We start from the raw sequence: 13092 nt of genomic DNA, 5'->3' as shown, positions 1-13092 counted from the left end.
ATCACGATAAAGTAAAACGTAGACGAGCTGTACACGCCACCTATCGGCTTCTACATCGCTTCTACCTATCAGGCCATCTAGGAACTAAATCCTACTTATAAAAATTTGTTGCTGGAATGTTGTTATTGTTATGTTTTGCACAGTAAAACGTCAAGACCTTGCGTCAATTTTAATCAATTCGTCTCAAGTTTTGTGCTTAACAACAATTCAATGACATGGAGAAAAATTCTCCCGGCATAAATCGATTGAAGACCCTTTATCCCTTTGTTGATGAAGATGACTACTTTCTGCTGCCACTGCCTCTGTGTTGGAATTCAAAGGATAAATCCAATTATATTGGATTATCAGAAAACAATTTAAGAGTCACCTACCAAGGCAAGTAATCTGAAATACCAATCCCATACATCAACTATTTTTTACCTTCAAGGCATCTTTCATAACTCTCACTTACACACTGCAGGATATGGTAAAACACAAATGGATGCTGCAAGTGTTAGAGCTACACATCCTATTCCATCATCGTGTGGTCTGTACTATTTTGAGGTGAAAATTTTGGACAAGGGGAATGACGGGTTTGTATATTTAATTTCATGTGTCTCATGAGGTGTAACACTTTTTAAATTTAATTTATATTAGCTATATCGGAGTTGGTCTATCAGCCGAGTGGGTTGACACAAATGCACTTCCTGGCTGGAGAGAAAATTCATTTGGATATCATGGTGATGATGGTAAAGCATTTTGCTCATCTGGAGTTGGCCAACCATATGGACCTACTTTCACTACCAATGATGTCATTGGTTGTGGAATTAATTTTATTGACAACACCTGCTTTTACACGAAGAATGGAGTAAACCTTGGAACAGCGTTTTTTGACCTACCTTTAAACTTATACCCAACCATTGGATTAAACTCGCTGGGAGAAATCGTAGAAGCCAACTTTGGAGAATCTCCATTTGTGTACAACATTGAAGATGACATGAAGGAGCTTAGGGCGCGTATTGCCTCAGTGATTCTCAACTACACTGTTCCCGATAAACCCATGGAAGCTTCAGTTCAAAGGTACTTAAATCTAAATGCTATCCTCAACTTCAATTGTACATCTAACTAACTTTTTTTCTTTTTAGTATGATAGCTACATATTTAATGCATCATCCCCAATGGTATTATAGAATTCTTCTCGACTGTCATTACTGTGTTAGTCAGGGCAAACATATCCTAATAGCTTTCTTTCTCCACTGTCAAGGTGTGATGTGCCCAGATCTGCTTCCTCAGCATCCAGTTCCTCAGGCTTAAACTCGTCAGATTCCAGCTGTTCAGATGTCATTTCATTAACCCCCAGCTTATCAGCATCCAACGCCACACAGTTTTGGTTTAATCTTAACTCTTTCCAAGTTAGCAAGGTAAATGTGATAAACTTATTAGTATGACAAATCACAATGAATTATGCAATTCTATTCAATAGGACTCTAAAAGGAAAAGGAAATCAGATGACGCCTAAGATTGGCACACTAGGCTTTTGTTTGTTTTTTACTTCACTTGTCAGCACAATTGGCATACAAAAACCCAGTCATTGCGTAAGATAATCTTTGATTAGTAGTAAATTTTGTTTGCCTTTTCAGCATGAGCCTTTCTAGTGTATGCAGTTAAAACGATGAACGAGGGAATTCCATTCTACTTCTAACATGGACAGACTTCAAGCATTGGCAATTGTGATCATTAGCAATGGTTATGTATCTTCATTCTAAATTTTGTAATTATGTATTTCGAACTTTTCTTCGCGAAGTGTTAAATGATAAGGTTATTCTTCTAAAAAGGCTCGCAAAATGTTGTCTGAACGAATCCTTTTGCATAATTTTTTTAAATAGATGAAACAAATCAAATATTTTTTGAAATTTTTTTCGTGGCTCTACTAAAAATAATACTGTTCATTACCCCTTGAACATCACAACTGAACTGTTTCCCAAAAATATTAGAAAATTTACTTACCACTGGGTATTTCACACCTGCATCCTTGCAAAGGCTAGAAAAATCTAGGACCATGTTGAGCAGCATTAGCAAATGAAAATGACACGGTGACTGGCTGCATCCTTCTATCTTTAGGACATCCTGGATGCTAAAAGGAATAAGAAATGTGGATGGAAAATTAAAACAACAAACAAATGAGATTCTCACATCCTTGCCTAAAAATTCAGAAAAAAAAAGATTTAAACAGGGATGACATCGTTCCTGTAAAGGCGATAGAATCACGTCATTCGTTTATTCAAAAGATAATTCTTCTTGTTGTTTTTCTTGACCGGACAAAAAGAAAAAATCAGAAGCAAAGTTATACTGTACGGAGTGTGATGCATATTAAAACAAAAGAAAAAAGTTATTACAATGAGAGGATATAGACACTTGATTTGATATGGCAAGTGGGGAATGTATAAAAACAAAAAGACCAAACGGAAAGCAAAAAGACACGATTGAAACAGCTGTTGTTTTTTTTCAAGAGCCAACCAGACATAATATTAGGAATTTGCAAGTACTCTTTTATGTCTTAAAAAAAAATCCCTAGCCGTTTTTTTAAGTGCGAGCATATGTAGGTAACGACTCCGTATGGCTTTTTTTTTTAATAAATCGAATGAATAAAAAAGAAATAATACTCTTTCTTCAACTTTTGGACGGTTCCGAGATATGTACAAAACACGATTTCCCTTTTTTTTTTGTTTGCTTGACACGATTTTTTTTTTAATATAAAAAAAGGATTGGAATATTTAAAATAGATGGGACAGACTTTGAAGAGTTGGCGTTGGGTTTTGTGTAGGAAAAAAAAATCTTAGTTATTTACATTCAACAGTTTGATCGGACAAAAGGAAAGGACTATTGAAAAATATTTCAATTTGACCCATTAAACGACTGTTGCGCATGCATTCGTTTCAAAGTACATAATTGTAGTAAATTTGAGTTGATAACACAGATACCTATTATCCCGCTATGGTATTAGCTGCTGATCAGACTTTAGATCCTGTCAAAGGAGCTGGTCTGTTTGAGTTATTCTGGCTACCGTAGTTTGAAGCGCCATACACCGATTCCCTTTGCGATGAGCGTACTTGACTGCTTCCGTATTCTATGTTGAAAAATGAACGTTTTAACAGTTACATACCGAAATCTTATCATTCAACGTAGGACTACGTACCCAGTCCAGTACTGTTTCGATCGGGCCTTCGGAAGAATACCGGGCCATCATCTCCTTGCATGGTGGGTGGTCGTCGGTTTCCTGACTGCTGCCCGTGTTGTTGTTGCTGTTGTTGTTGTTGAGGTCTGTTGAGTACGAAAAAAAAAAGCAATGAGTTTTAAAAGGTCTATTATGTAAATGAGTGTAGCGAAATTTACTTGTAGGGAGGTCCACTTAGAGCCACTTTGTGGCCAGCAATATGCAGGCTTTCATATTCGAAATAGTTGGAGACGGGCCGGTCAGCGCCGGACCATTGATTTCCGCCCGGTGGGCTCATTCGTGTCTCGCGAGCCGATCGCTGCGAGTGATAGTGCTGCTGACGCCGACTATAAATGTTAAAAAAATTAATATTTAGTATTTCTAGAAAATGAAATGGACAAGATAAACGTCTACCAAACCCCTAAGCAACAAACTAAGCGAACAACGAACGAAAAATGAAAGCATGCAAAACAATAAAAAAAAAAAAACTGAAAGTCTCAAGCGAGGGATGCGGTGAAATCAAATTTCTACAATGTTTTTTTTTTTTTTCTTTTGATTTCTTACATGACTTGTCCCTGTTCAACTTTGAGTCTTTGCTGACGGACAAGTTCCTGCATTTCTCGAATCTGGACCGGATTCAAATTGCCATTTCTTTTCAAATAGCAAAACCCAATCAAATCACACATAAATCGTTAGTACATTTTTAGTTCGTCAAAACGCGCACGTTTTTTAAATAGAAATGTGTTCCAAAAAAAAAGTTCTTTTACTTGAGTTGAAATTCGTCGTAATTGTTGTTGTACATCGAGGACACTGTCGGGATGGGCATCAGAGTATTGGGTTCTCCCACGGCGGCCCGACTGCGCGGTTTCCGCACGTCGTTGTACGGATCGTAGCTGGCCGAGCGTCCGTGAATAATTTCCGGCATGTTTTTATTATTCGACCTTTAAATAAAATAAACAAGAACGTACATAAATCTCTACTACCAACATTGTAAATGAATAGAAAAGAAAATTTGCATACTCAAATTGGTCTGTCGGCGTGTGAGTCGACTGTCGTTGTTGTTCGGCGTGCCGTTTCTGATGCTGGGCTCGCAGCTGATGCAGCCTCTGCGAACGGTTAGCCGAGTCGACCGTTGTAGCACCCGATTGTTGTTGTTGTTGTTGTTGCTTTTGATGCTCGTGAGTGGCGGCTCTGCCGTTGCTGCTGGTCCATCAAGCGTAAATAATGGTGTTGTATTCTCTTCTGCTCCTCTTGGGCGGCCTAATAAAAAGAAGAAGGTAACAACAAACCGTTAGATGGTAAATGGACTAGAAACGAGGCCATGCGACTATCATCGAAGGCAATTCTACGCTAACTGGAACATGTAACGCACACACCTTTCCGATTCAATAGTTATTGCTACAAAAGAAAATTGGGTCTCTTTGAGATATTGTGTGTGTGCGCTGCAAAACCGCAACATCCCGTCAATTCAATTATTCCAGGATTTCAGTAAAAAAAACAAAAGAAAATTCAATAAAATTGAAAAAAAAAAAAAAACCCACAAATCCTGTGTGCACGATCTTTGCTCTCGTGGGAGACCATTCACAAGTTCACTTCGTCGACATCATTATTATTCGAAACACATTAAGCAATGTGAATAATTACGACTCGAAAAGTTCCCAGTGAATCATGATTTCTTTTGTGTGACGTCACCAACAAACGACGTCCATTCTCCGTGCTTAAATTTTGAAATAAATAGAAAAACCAAATTCGTGTAATGTACCTGGCGAGCGACTGCGATAGCCATCTGACGTCCTAGCTCCGCCCGGTCACGTTCATCGGGCGGAAGAGTCCGCCTGAGGACGTGGTGTCGATCGACATCGGACGATCTGCCAATGCTGCCAGAATGACCGGAAGACCTTCGTTCGCTCTGGTGGTGGTGGTGATGCTGCTGCTGCTGGTTGTTTCCGGATGACGGCATAATCACGTTGCTGCCGGCCATGGAATGACCCGAGACGGTCGGGTCCGATCCGGATGGCTGGTGACCAGATTCCGGGCTGGCCGGAGCCGATTTGCGGTGTTTGCCAAAACGGAACATGGAGCCCAGTCCTTTCAAAAGGAGGCCGGCAGCGTTGGCGTTCTTCTTTTTGCTTTTGCGAACTTCGCTTTTGTTGTTCAAGATCGGAATTCCAATCTCAGAGGGCGATCGTGGAGGAGGCATCATCTCATTCACCTCTACCTCCGCCGCTTCATCCACTATTTTTTTAATAAATTAAAAATCGAATTCAAATAAAAAAAAAAAAAAATTCAAGACATTTAACTCATCAACGAACACGAGCACAGCTGCCAGATAATAAACGGCTCAAACAACGCTTCCGGGCGTGTTTTTTCTTACATGTTTCCATGGGCTCCTTGTTATGTCCGTCAGTTGGCTGGCCAGATTCATCGTAACTGCGATCGACGGCCGCGCGGAAACTCTCGTTGCATCCGCGTCCTCGAACAACGCGGATGGCCGTCGGCCGATGGTAACCATAGCAGCCGATCTGAGGCTCCTCCTCTTGCATCTGGATTTCCTGGACGACCGTCTGCAGCGATTCCAAGCTGGACGATTTCTTCAAGCCCAGCGTTGGCCCGATATCTCTCGACGAAGCTCTCGGCAAGTCAACTGGGCGCACGAAAAGCGGGCGGCCATTATCTTGCGCTTTATCTGTTTTGGTACGCGTTCGTTTATAATAAATCAAAAAAAAATGATGATCATCCCATCGTTAAAAAATTTGAAAAATGGCAATAATGTAATCAGAAGCAAAAACCAGAGCAACCAGGCACTCAACAACGTCGAGATAACGGGGGCATGCAAGCAAAAAAAAAAAAAAAAAAAAAAAAACTAATAAAATGAAGAATAGAACCCGGACACGGACAACGATGTGCACGAAGAGGCAGCGTTTGTTTACGTACATGGAGGTAGAAGCGGTGGCCGTCTTTGGCCTTGCAGGGACGGGACAGGTGACGGAGCGATTAGGGGAAGGGATTCCACCGAAGAGACACGAGAACGACGATAATCATCCGTCATCATCATCATGGATGGAGCCACAGACAGGCGACTACCCCGATCAAGCGTGCCCGCTACCCCCCGGCGATTGGCTATTTACCATCCAAAAATCCAAGGTAAAAAGAGACACCAAAAAAAGCCACAAACAAAAGATCCAAAAAAAGAAAAAATTCCAAGTTGGGGTTAGTTTTTTTTTGTTATTTTCGTGTGTGCAGAATTATAAAGGAGAAAATGAAAGGAAATAATTTGGAAATTGTGCGCTTTCGTTTCAACCATTTTTAAAAAGGGAAGAAAGTCCGTGCGTGATTTCAAAAGAAGAAGTGAGGACGGAGAGGGCGAGAGCGAGACACACCTGAAACCACAGCAGACCCAACACCGCCAACAACATCGTTGGGCTGATAGAGATTGGGACTGGATCGGTGATAGCTAGGCGAGTTGAGGTAATCCTTCTCCAGACGCGAAACCAAAGGATGAGCGTGACGGCGCTTGACAGCCCGACGGATCACACGGCCTGTGTCACACACGCCATTTTCCCATTTCGACGCACAAAGAAAACGGAGAGTGGGGGTAAGGGGAGTGAAGGTGAGAGTGGAATTTCCAAAAAAAAACAAAAACAGGTTGATGGTTAGCAACATTACATTAAAAATGTTACGATTTCTTTTTGTTAATGACTATAATCCTGTTAAAAGTCAAGATTGTGTGTGAGTTCAAAGCCCAAAGTGTTGCACGAAAAAGTTAGTAATAAAACAACAGGTGAAAAACACAACACAAAAAGCTTCCCGCCGATAAAAAGCACTGGCCTACCGCCGCCAAAAGTCATACGTACAAAAGAAACACACACACGTACCTGATGGTGGCATGTTTTCTTTCGATGCGGATGTCGGTTGTTCACTTTCTGTCTGTTTTTGGCGTTCTCTTTCCTCCCTAAAAAAAAAAAAAAAAAAAAAAAAAAAGTCCCAAACAAAACATTATCAATGTGCTGGAACAACGGTTGTTTTCCGTACCGTACGGCTTTTCTAATTATCGCATCGACGACAACTTCACAACGCCCATTAAAAAAAAAAATAAAAATAAAATAGAAGAAACGAAACCCACCTGAGTTTCTTATTGCGCTGGTAAGTGTCCGTGTTCTTGGCGTCCAGCGAGGCGTGCCGCTTTTCCGACATGCTCTGACGGCCAAACTGGTCGCGAGAGAAGCCGGGAGCGTCCGTATCCAACGAAGTCCTTGAAATAAATTATTAAAAAAAATTAGAAGGGACGTTCATCTTTTTTTTTAATTTAAAATAAAATACAACGCACTGGCTGGTGTAAGTTGGAGCCTCCGAATCGCTAGGACGTCCGTCCGAACGCATTGACGTTTCCGACAAGGGACTTTGTGGCGGTTGTGGCTGTTCGGACCAGGGTCGGTCACGTCCGTCCGTCGGTCCAGAACGTTGACCACCGGGACGGTTATTCGATTGTTGTTGTTGTTGTTGCTGCCACGCCAAGTTCACGGTCGTATCCGGTGTCGAGGCCACTGACGAGCCGTTGGACATCATCATCATGGAAGGTGGGCGTGGCCGAGACTGGGGAAGGTAATCACCGTCAATGGAAACCACCTCGCCCGGTGTCAGATGAACCGTCGGGCTGTTTTGCGAGTGCTGTTTACGCCCTGGTCCAGCTCCATGCCCGTTCGATTTGGAACTCATCAACGTCTCTTGCAACTGCGTCGTGTTCCACGTTTCGTGCGTGGCCTTTTCAATGAACGTTCATTTAATAATTAATCAAACGCGATCGAATAAAAGTGTGTAACCGTACCCGGTAGTAGCTCTCATTGCGGAGGTCAGACGAGATGCCAGACATTCTGTTCTCCGCCACGAGATTTCTCTCACGACTCTCTGATCCGCCGCCACTTCCGCTGACGAAAATGACGGTGGAACCTGATTGATCGCTGCTACCTCCGGAATGATCGTAACTTCCCGAACTATCGCCCGCGCTTCCGCCCAATCGAACCGTTCCGTTCACCGTGTCATCCTGGCCCTCTAGCGTCACTTCGCGATCCTTGAGCGCGTGCATTTTGCGAGCCACCGTCAACGTGATGTGGCCCGGTTTGGGACCCTCCTGGTGCACGGCCCGTCTCAATCCTTCCATCGCTTCCGTGTTGGATCGACCCTGTAACGAGACACCGTTGACGTGAAGCAGCTGGTCATTGGTGCAGAGTCGTCCGTCCCTCGAAGCGGCCCCTCCGTGCAGAACGGATTTGATAAAAATGCCCAAATCGCTGGTCCCATTTCCCGACGACGACGTCGTTTTGCCCTTGACGGAAATGCCCAGACCGGCTTTCTCCGTGTCGTGAACGGGGATGTCGAGCGTGAGGATTTCGCGCTGTTTCCACGGCAGAAGCAACAGAGACTCCTCGCTGGCCCGGCTGATGGATTTCATCTGCCTCGGCAATTTGGGGCTCGTCTGAGCGGGAGGTTGAGCGGCCACAGGTTGAACGTGTTGACTTTGCACATTGGAATGAAGTTCTTCTTCCGTTTCTTGCCGCGAGACCAGCAGACGGGCGGCCCCACCTGTGGGAATGTTGCGCAAAAGGCTAACCACCTCGCTCTGTGTCTTGCCAGTCATTTCCACACCGTTGACCTCCAAAAGTCGATCACCAGAGCGCAACCGTCCATCCTCAATCGCCGCACCTGCATCGCAATCAAGTTTTTTTTTTTTTTTTTTTTAAGCATTTGAGTTGCCATTCCAGACGGAAACATTTCGTGCCAAAAGCAAACAAAAAAAAAAAAATGAAGTAAAGGAATGTGTCAAAGACGAACCTCTGGGTAGAATGTTTTTGATGTAAATGGGGCAAAGTCCACCAGCTGGATTATCGCGCGTCGTGACGCTAAATCCCAGTCCGTCGTGGCCTTTCGTCAATTCGAGATCCAATTTCTTGCCAATTTTCCTCGTGCTGACCGTCATCAGGGCGCTGGCGGCCCGGCCCGTTCCTGGAACGGCGGCCGTTTTGCGAGTGGGCGACACGGCCGCAACGCGAGACGGTTGATGCGCCATTTCATCCGCTTGATCTTGGCGAATTGTTTCAATTCCTCCGTCCGGTTTGACTATCCGCAAACGAAGGTCACGACTCTGAAAAAAGATGAGCAAAAGAGAGAAAAGTTTCTTATTTAAAAATTCAACGTCAAAATAAGAAAAGGGAAATAGACCCGTTTCTAAGATGGACCGTGACTATAAACGTGGCCTGATTAAGTATGGCTATCAAGGTCAAAGCGAGACGGAAGATAACGATAATCGAACAAGGATAACCATAAACATTCCAGAGATCACTCTTTTAAACCATTCCCCCAAAACAAAAGCAGGAAAAAAAAAAAAAAAAAAAAAAAAAGAAAACGTTTGCAAATCAAATGGCCGGAACGACCTGAATGGAATGTTTTGTTTTGGAATCTCTTATTTTTAGAAAAAAAAAATGCGGCATTGCCAAACGTGATAGAAAAAATACCTGGAGGGCATTGCGGAAGAGCTCCTGAGCTCTGTGGAAAGGCACGTCCTTGAGCGGGTGCGAATTGATCTCGACGATGCGGTCTTGAACGGCGATCCGTCCGTCCCTGTGGATGCGACCGCCCGGCTCGACTCCCTGGACCAAGAGGCCGAGCTCGTTGCCCAGCGGAGAGTAGTCCGGCACGACGTGGATGCCCAGAGGGCCGCCTTCGTTGGGCAGAACCACCAGCTGAGATGGTGCGGGCGATTGAACGTGCTGATGGTGGTGGTGTTGATACAGGCGGTGATGGCCGTCGCTGAGCGGAATCGATTCACTTGTGGCACCGACGGGTTCCCGTCTGAGGCTGCGGGTACGTCGGTGCATCGTCTCTTCGTAGTCGGGCGGCGTTGTGGTGGCCGGAGCCGTTGCGGCCGACAATAAGGCATTATCGGCCGCTTCCGCCCACCGATATCCAGCATTGTTTTGGCTGTTGGCGCTGTTGGTGCTGCCTATACCGCCACCGAATATTTGCATCGAGACACGAGCGCCCGATCGAGCGAACCGCGGCCCGGACGGATGACGTCGTACGACTTCCAAGTCACGTTCCTCGCAATCCGAATCTGATGTGGCATCCACAATGGGCGCTGCTGACCACCTCTGCACGCGCATAAATGGTTGACCCACATATCGTAAAAGATATACACGACGAGAGGTGGGGGGTGGGGAAAAACCAAACATAAATAAATAAAACGTAATCGGACGAAACCGGTTGCAAAATAATTCACACGAATCTGTTTTCTATCATTTGATACAAGGAAAAAAATAAAAAAGGCAGAACGAGAGGGGGAAAAAAAAACAAAAACATTTTAGGCAAATGACGCGTCCACCAGACGAAGCCTGCTAGAGGCTTTTTTTTTTTTTTGGCCAGCCATCGATTTGCTTTCTCTGCCACACATGGGGAATGGAGCCGAGTATAGTCATGCTTAGACATTACCTTATAATCTCTGGTGTTTGATGTAGGTGGCACGTCGGCTTGGTGGTGTTGGCCAGCAGCAGCGGCAGGGCCGTTGGTCGTTGCGTCGATGCGATTAAGCGCCGGCTCCGATCCGCGCCTGACCTGCAGGTGCATGTGATCGACCATGAGACCCGTGGCGGCTTCTTGGCCCGTGACCTCAATGTCTTTTCGGCTGGACGGCTGATGACTGCCGCCATAATGTTGGTGATGAAGGCCGAAGTCGGTCGGCGATGGCGAGCCAGAGTTGGAGCTGGCCGACGTGCCATCGCCTCGCAGATTCATCAATCCGATCCGCGGGCCGAGCACCAACGGAACCCCCAGCGAAGCTTCGTCCAATTCAGATCCGCCATTGGACAGGCAAGCGGCCAGCTGTTCGCGATCGTCCACGACATCGGCCAGTCGGTCATCCGGATCTAAAATGGCGCCGTCGGATGAGCGAAGTGCCGCCACTGAAACAGCCGCGTCATTCGACTGCAAAAAAAAAGAGACACAAATAAATGAGATTAAACGAGAAAAACGAGAAACTCGAAATGATAATATTCTTCTTCTTCGTCTTCTCATTAGACATTCAAAATGTCAAAGCACCAAAAAGGAGCGTCCTGGCTTTCTCTCCCTACGGTAAACTCTCTCCCGTCTTTTACATCAATTTCGGGATTTTTGTTTTTTCTTTGCTGGCAGCCCGAAAAAAAAAAAGGAAGAGACCACGCAAGAAATGAATTGTGGCATAGCCACAAAAGGTGGTTCGTATGGGAAAGAAGCTCACCAGGTGTTTGTAGACACCGTTGGAGAGGTAAGATGCGCCCTCGTCAAAAGCGCGATCCAAACTATCCAATTGGTAGGATTGAACGCGATGGGAGAATAATTTGCACGGGAAATAATTAACCAGTTGAACTGCTCGACTGTTACAACTTTTGTGAGCCATTTCAGACTATTAAAACTGTTTTTTTTTTTTTTTTCTTTTCTTTCTTTACATTGTCTCTTGCTTTTTCCCCGTTGCGTATATCCTCAGGTCACAAACAAAGGCAAGTACAAACACACAGCAAAGAAAGAAAAAAAAAAACGGTCCCGTCGGTTTCGGTCACAACGCACCCGGTAACTCACGAACGGCGACTGAGAACGGACAATCAGGAAAAGTTTCTACATGTATAGCAGATAGTGGTGCGGCTGGCGGGCATACGATAACACAGACACACACACACACACTGCGAAAAAAAAAAAAAAAAAAAAGGGCGGGCAATGTCCGGTTTCAAAACAACCAAATGGCCCGTACCAACTCTCTCCCTTTAGAAAAAAAAAAAAAATTCGTTCGAATTATTAAGTACCCATTTCTGACAATGTGACCTACCTACGATTGGGAAACACCAAAAAGCAAACGGCCATGAAAACAAAAGAAAAAAAAAACGGACAGGAATTTTTTCCTTATGGAAAAACATACTAACGATGATAATAATGGAGAAACAAAGAGCGAAGACAAACTCGAGAGAAAAAAGGACGTGACATACAATCATGATGAAGACAATGGCGACCGCCAGGTGACACACACAACACTGGATCCAAGTCGATGGTGGTGGTGGATTAAGATGGTTGATTGGATAAATTCCAACCGACTGAAAAGCGATCGTTGACAGCTCATCAGCACATTTAGACGTCGGCCAGGAAATTGCAAATAAAAAAAAATGGCTTCCCTTTTTCACTTGAAAAGAAAAAAATCTGCTCGGTGTAGGGCGTGTTTTTATGGATTGGTGGTGTAAAAGCTACTACACGTCAACAGCCACAACTCAACTTTACTGGCAATCGGCCGGGACACAGCGAGTTGGAAAATAAATGCACACAACCGGTGGTGAATGTGGTAGAGGAAGCACAGCAAAGGTAGACTCGACTTTCGGGAAATGTCAAGCAACGCATGAGCTACCAACCAGAAACAACACACTCAACCCAGGTAAACATCAAATGGTGAACAGGGAAAAGAAAAAGAGGAACCCCCCTCTCCAGAAAATCGGTTTTTCCACTTCCAACAAAAACAAAGCGCCAACGCCATCTGGCGGTCGCGAGAACAACTACATCTACATTTCGGTTAACTGTCAAAACAGCATTTTCAAAAAAATTGTCCAACTGCTAGTTTCTCGCGGACAACATTTTCCCTTTTTTTTCTAAATCCCGACGGCCACAGAGTGACAGCAAACGTTATCGCACACGGAGGAGGGGGGGGGGGGGATCAGTCGTTCGACAGGTTTTGTTTTTGACGGCCATCCGGTCTTTGCTGTTATCTAGACCACTCCAGAAAAATCAAGTTCACTTGCAGAAAACGTCAATATTATAGTTTCGTTACAACAGCTTTTTGTTTATATTTCCTACTTCCCTAGGATGACCGACGCAGTTCCAACACTTAACTCTCG

At 44.4% G+C, this 13092-nt stretch overlaps 2 protein-coding genes across 4 annotated transcripts in view; one reads left to right on the top strand and one right to left on the bottom strand.

The window, feature by feature from the left end:
• LOC130700344 (ran-binding protein 10-like) overlaps positions 1-1842 on the top strand; it is a 34525-nt gene extending 32683 nt beyond the window's left edge. Inside the window, exons 1-7 of one of the 3 annotated variants that reach the window (XR_009003749.2) lie at positions 84-375; positions 461-572; positions 637-1059; positions 1125-1160; positions 1244-1400; positions 1463-1574; positions 1635-1841. Coding sequence is in view for 2 of the 3 variants with exons in the window: in XM_057522388.2 (XP_057378371.1) it covers positions 216-375; positions 461-572; positions 637-1059; positions 1125-1160; positions 1244-1400; positions 1463-1498 (924 nt within the window). In the remaining variant the exon portion in view is untranslated. Of the gene's footprint in view, positions 1-83; positions 376-460; positions 573-636; positions 1060-1124; positions 1161-1243; positions 1401-1462 lie in introns of those variants that run through there. The other 2 variants (XM_057522388.2, XM_059496650.1) reach the window with 2 other exon arrangements.
• A 361-nt stretch (positions 1843-2203) lies between these two features.
• LOC130700354 (uncharacterized) lies at positions 2204-11686 on the bottom strand. The gene is given in 18 exon segments (XM_057522403.2): positions 2204-3106; positions 3176-3300; positions 3373-3540; positions 3961-4134; positions 4214-4384; positions 4386-4453; positions 4956-5428; positions 5568-5879; positions 6128-6313; positions 6574-6732; positions 7069-7145; positions 7317-7445; positions 7521-7954; positions 8019-8893; positions 9023-9332; positions 9703-10338; positions 10676-11167; positions 11460-11686. Coding segments are annotated over 18 exon segments (5064 nt in total). The 5' UTR covers positions 11619-11686; the 3' UTR covers positions 2204-2990.
• Positions 11687-13092: the final 1406 nt, after the last annotated feature.

The sequence above is a fragment of the Daphnia carinata genome, chromosome 8 (genome assembly GCF_022539665.2).
Source record: "Daphnia carinata strain CSIRO-1 chromosome 8, CSIRO_AGI_Dcar_HiC_V3, whole genome shotgun sequence".
In the NCBI taxonomy this organism is placed as follows: Eukaryota; Metazoa; Arthropoda; class Branchiopoda; order Diplostraca; family Daphniidae; genus Daphnia; species Daphnia carinata.
Note: the sequence above shows the minus strand (reverse complement) of the source record. Positions and strands in the feature narration are given on the sequence as shown.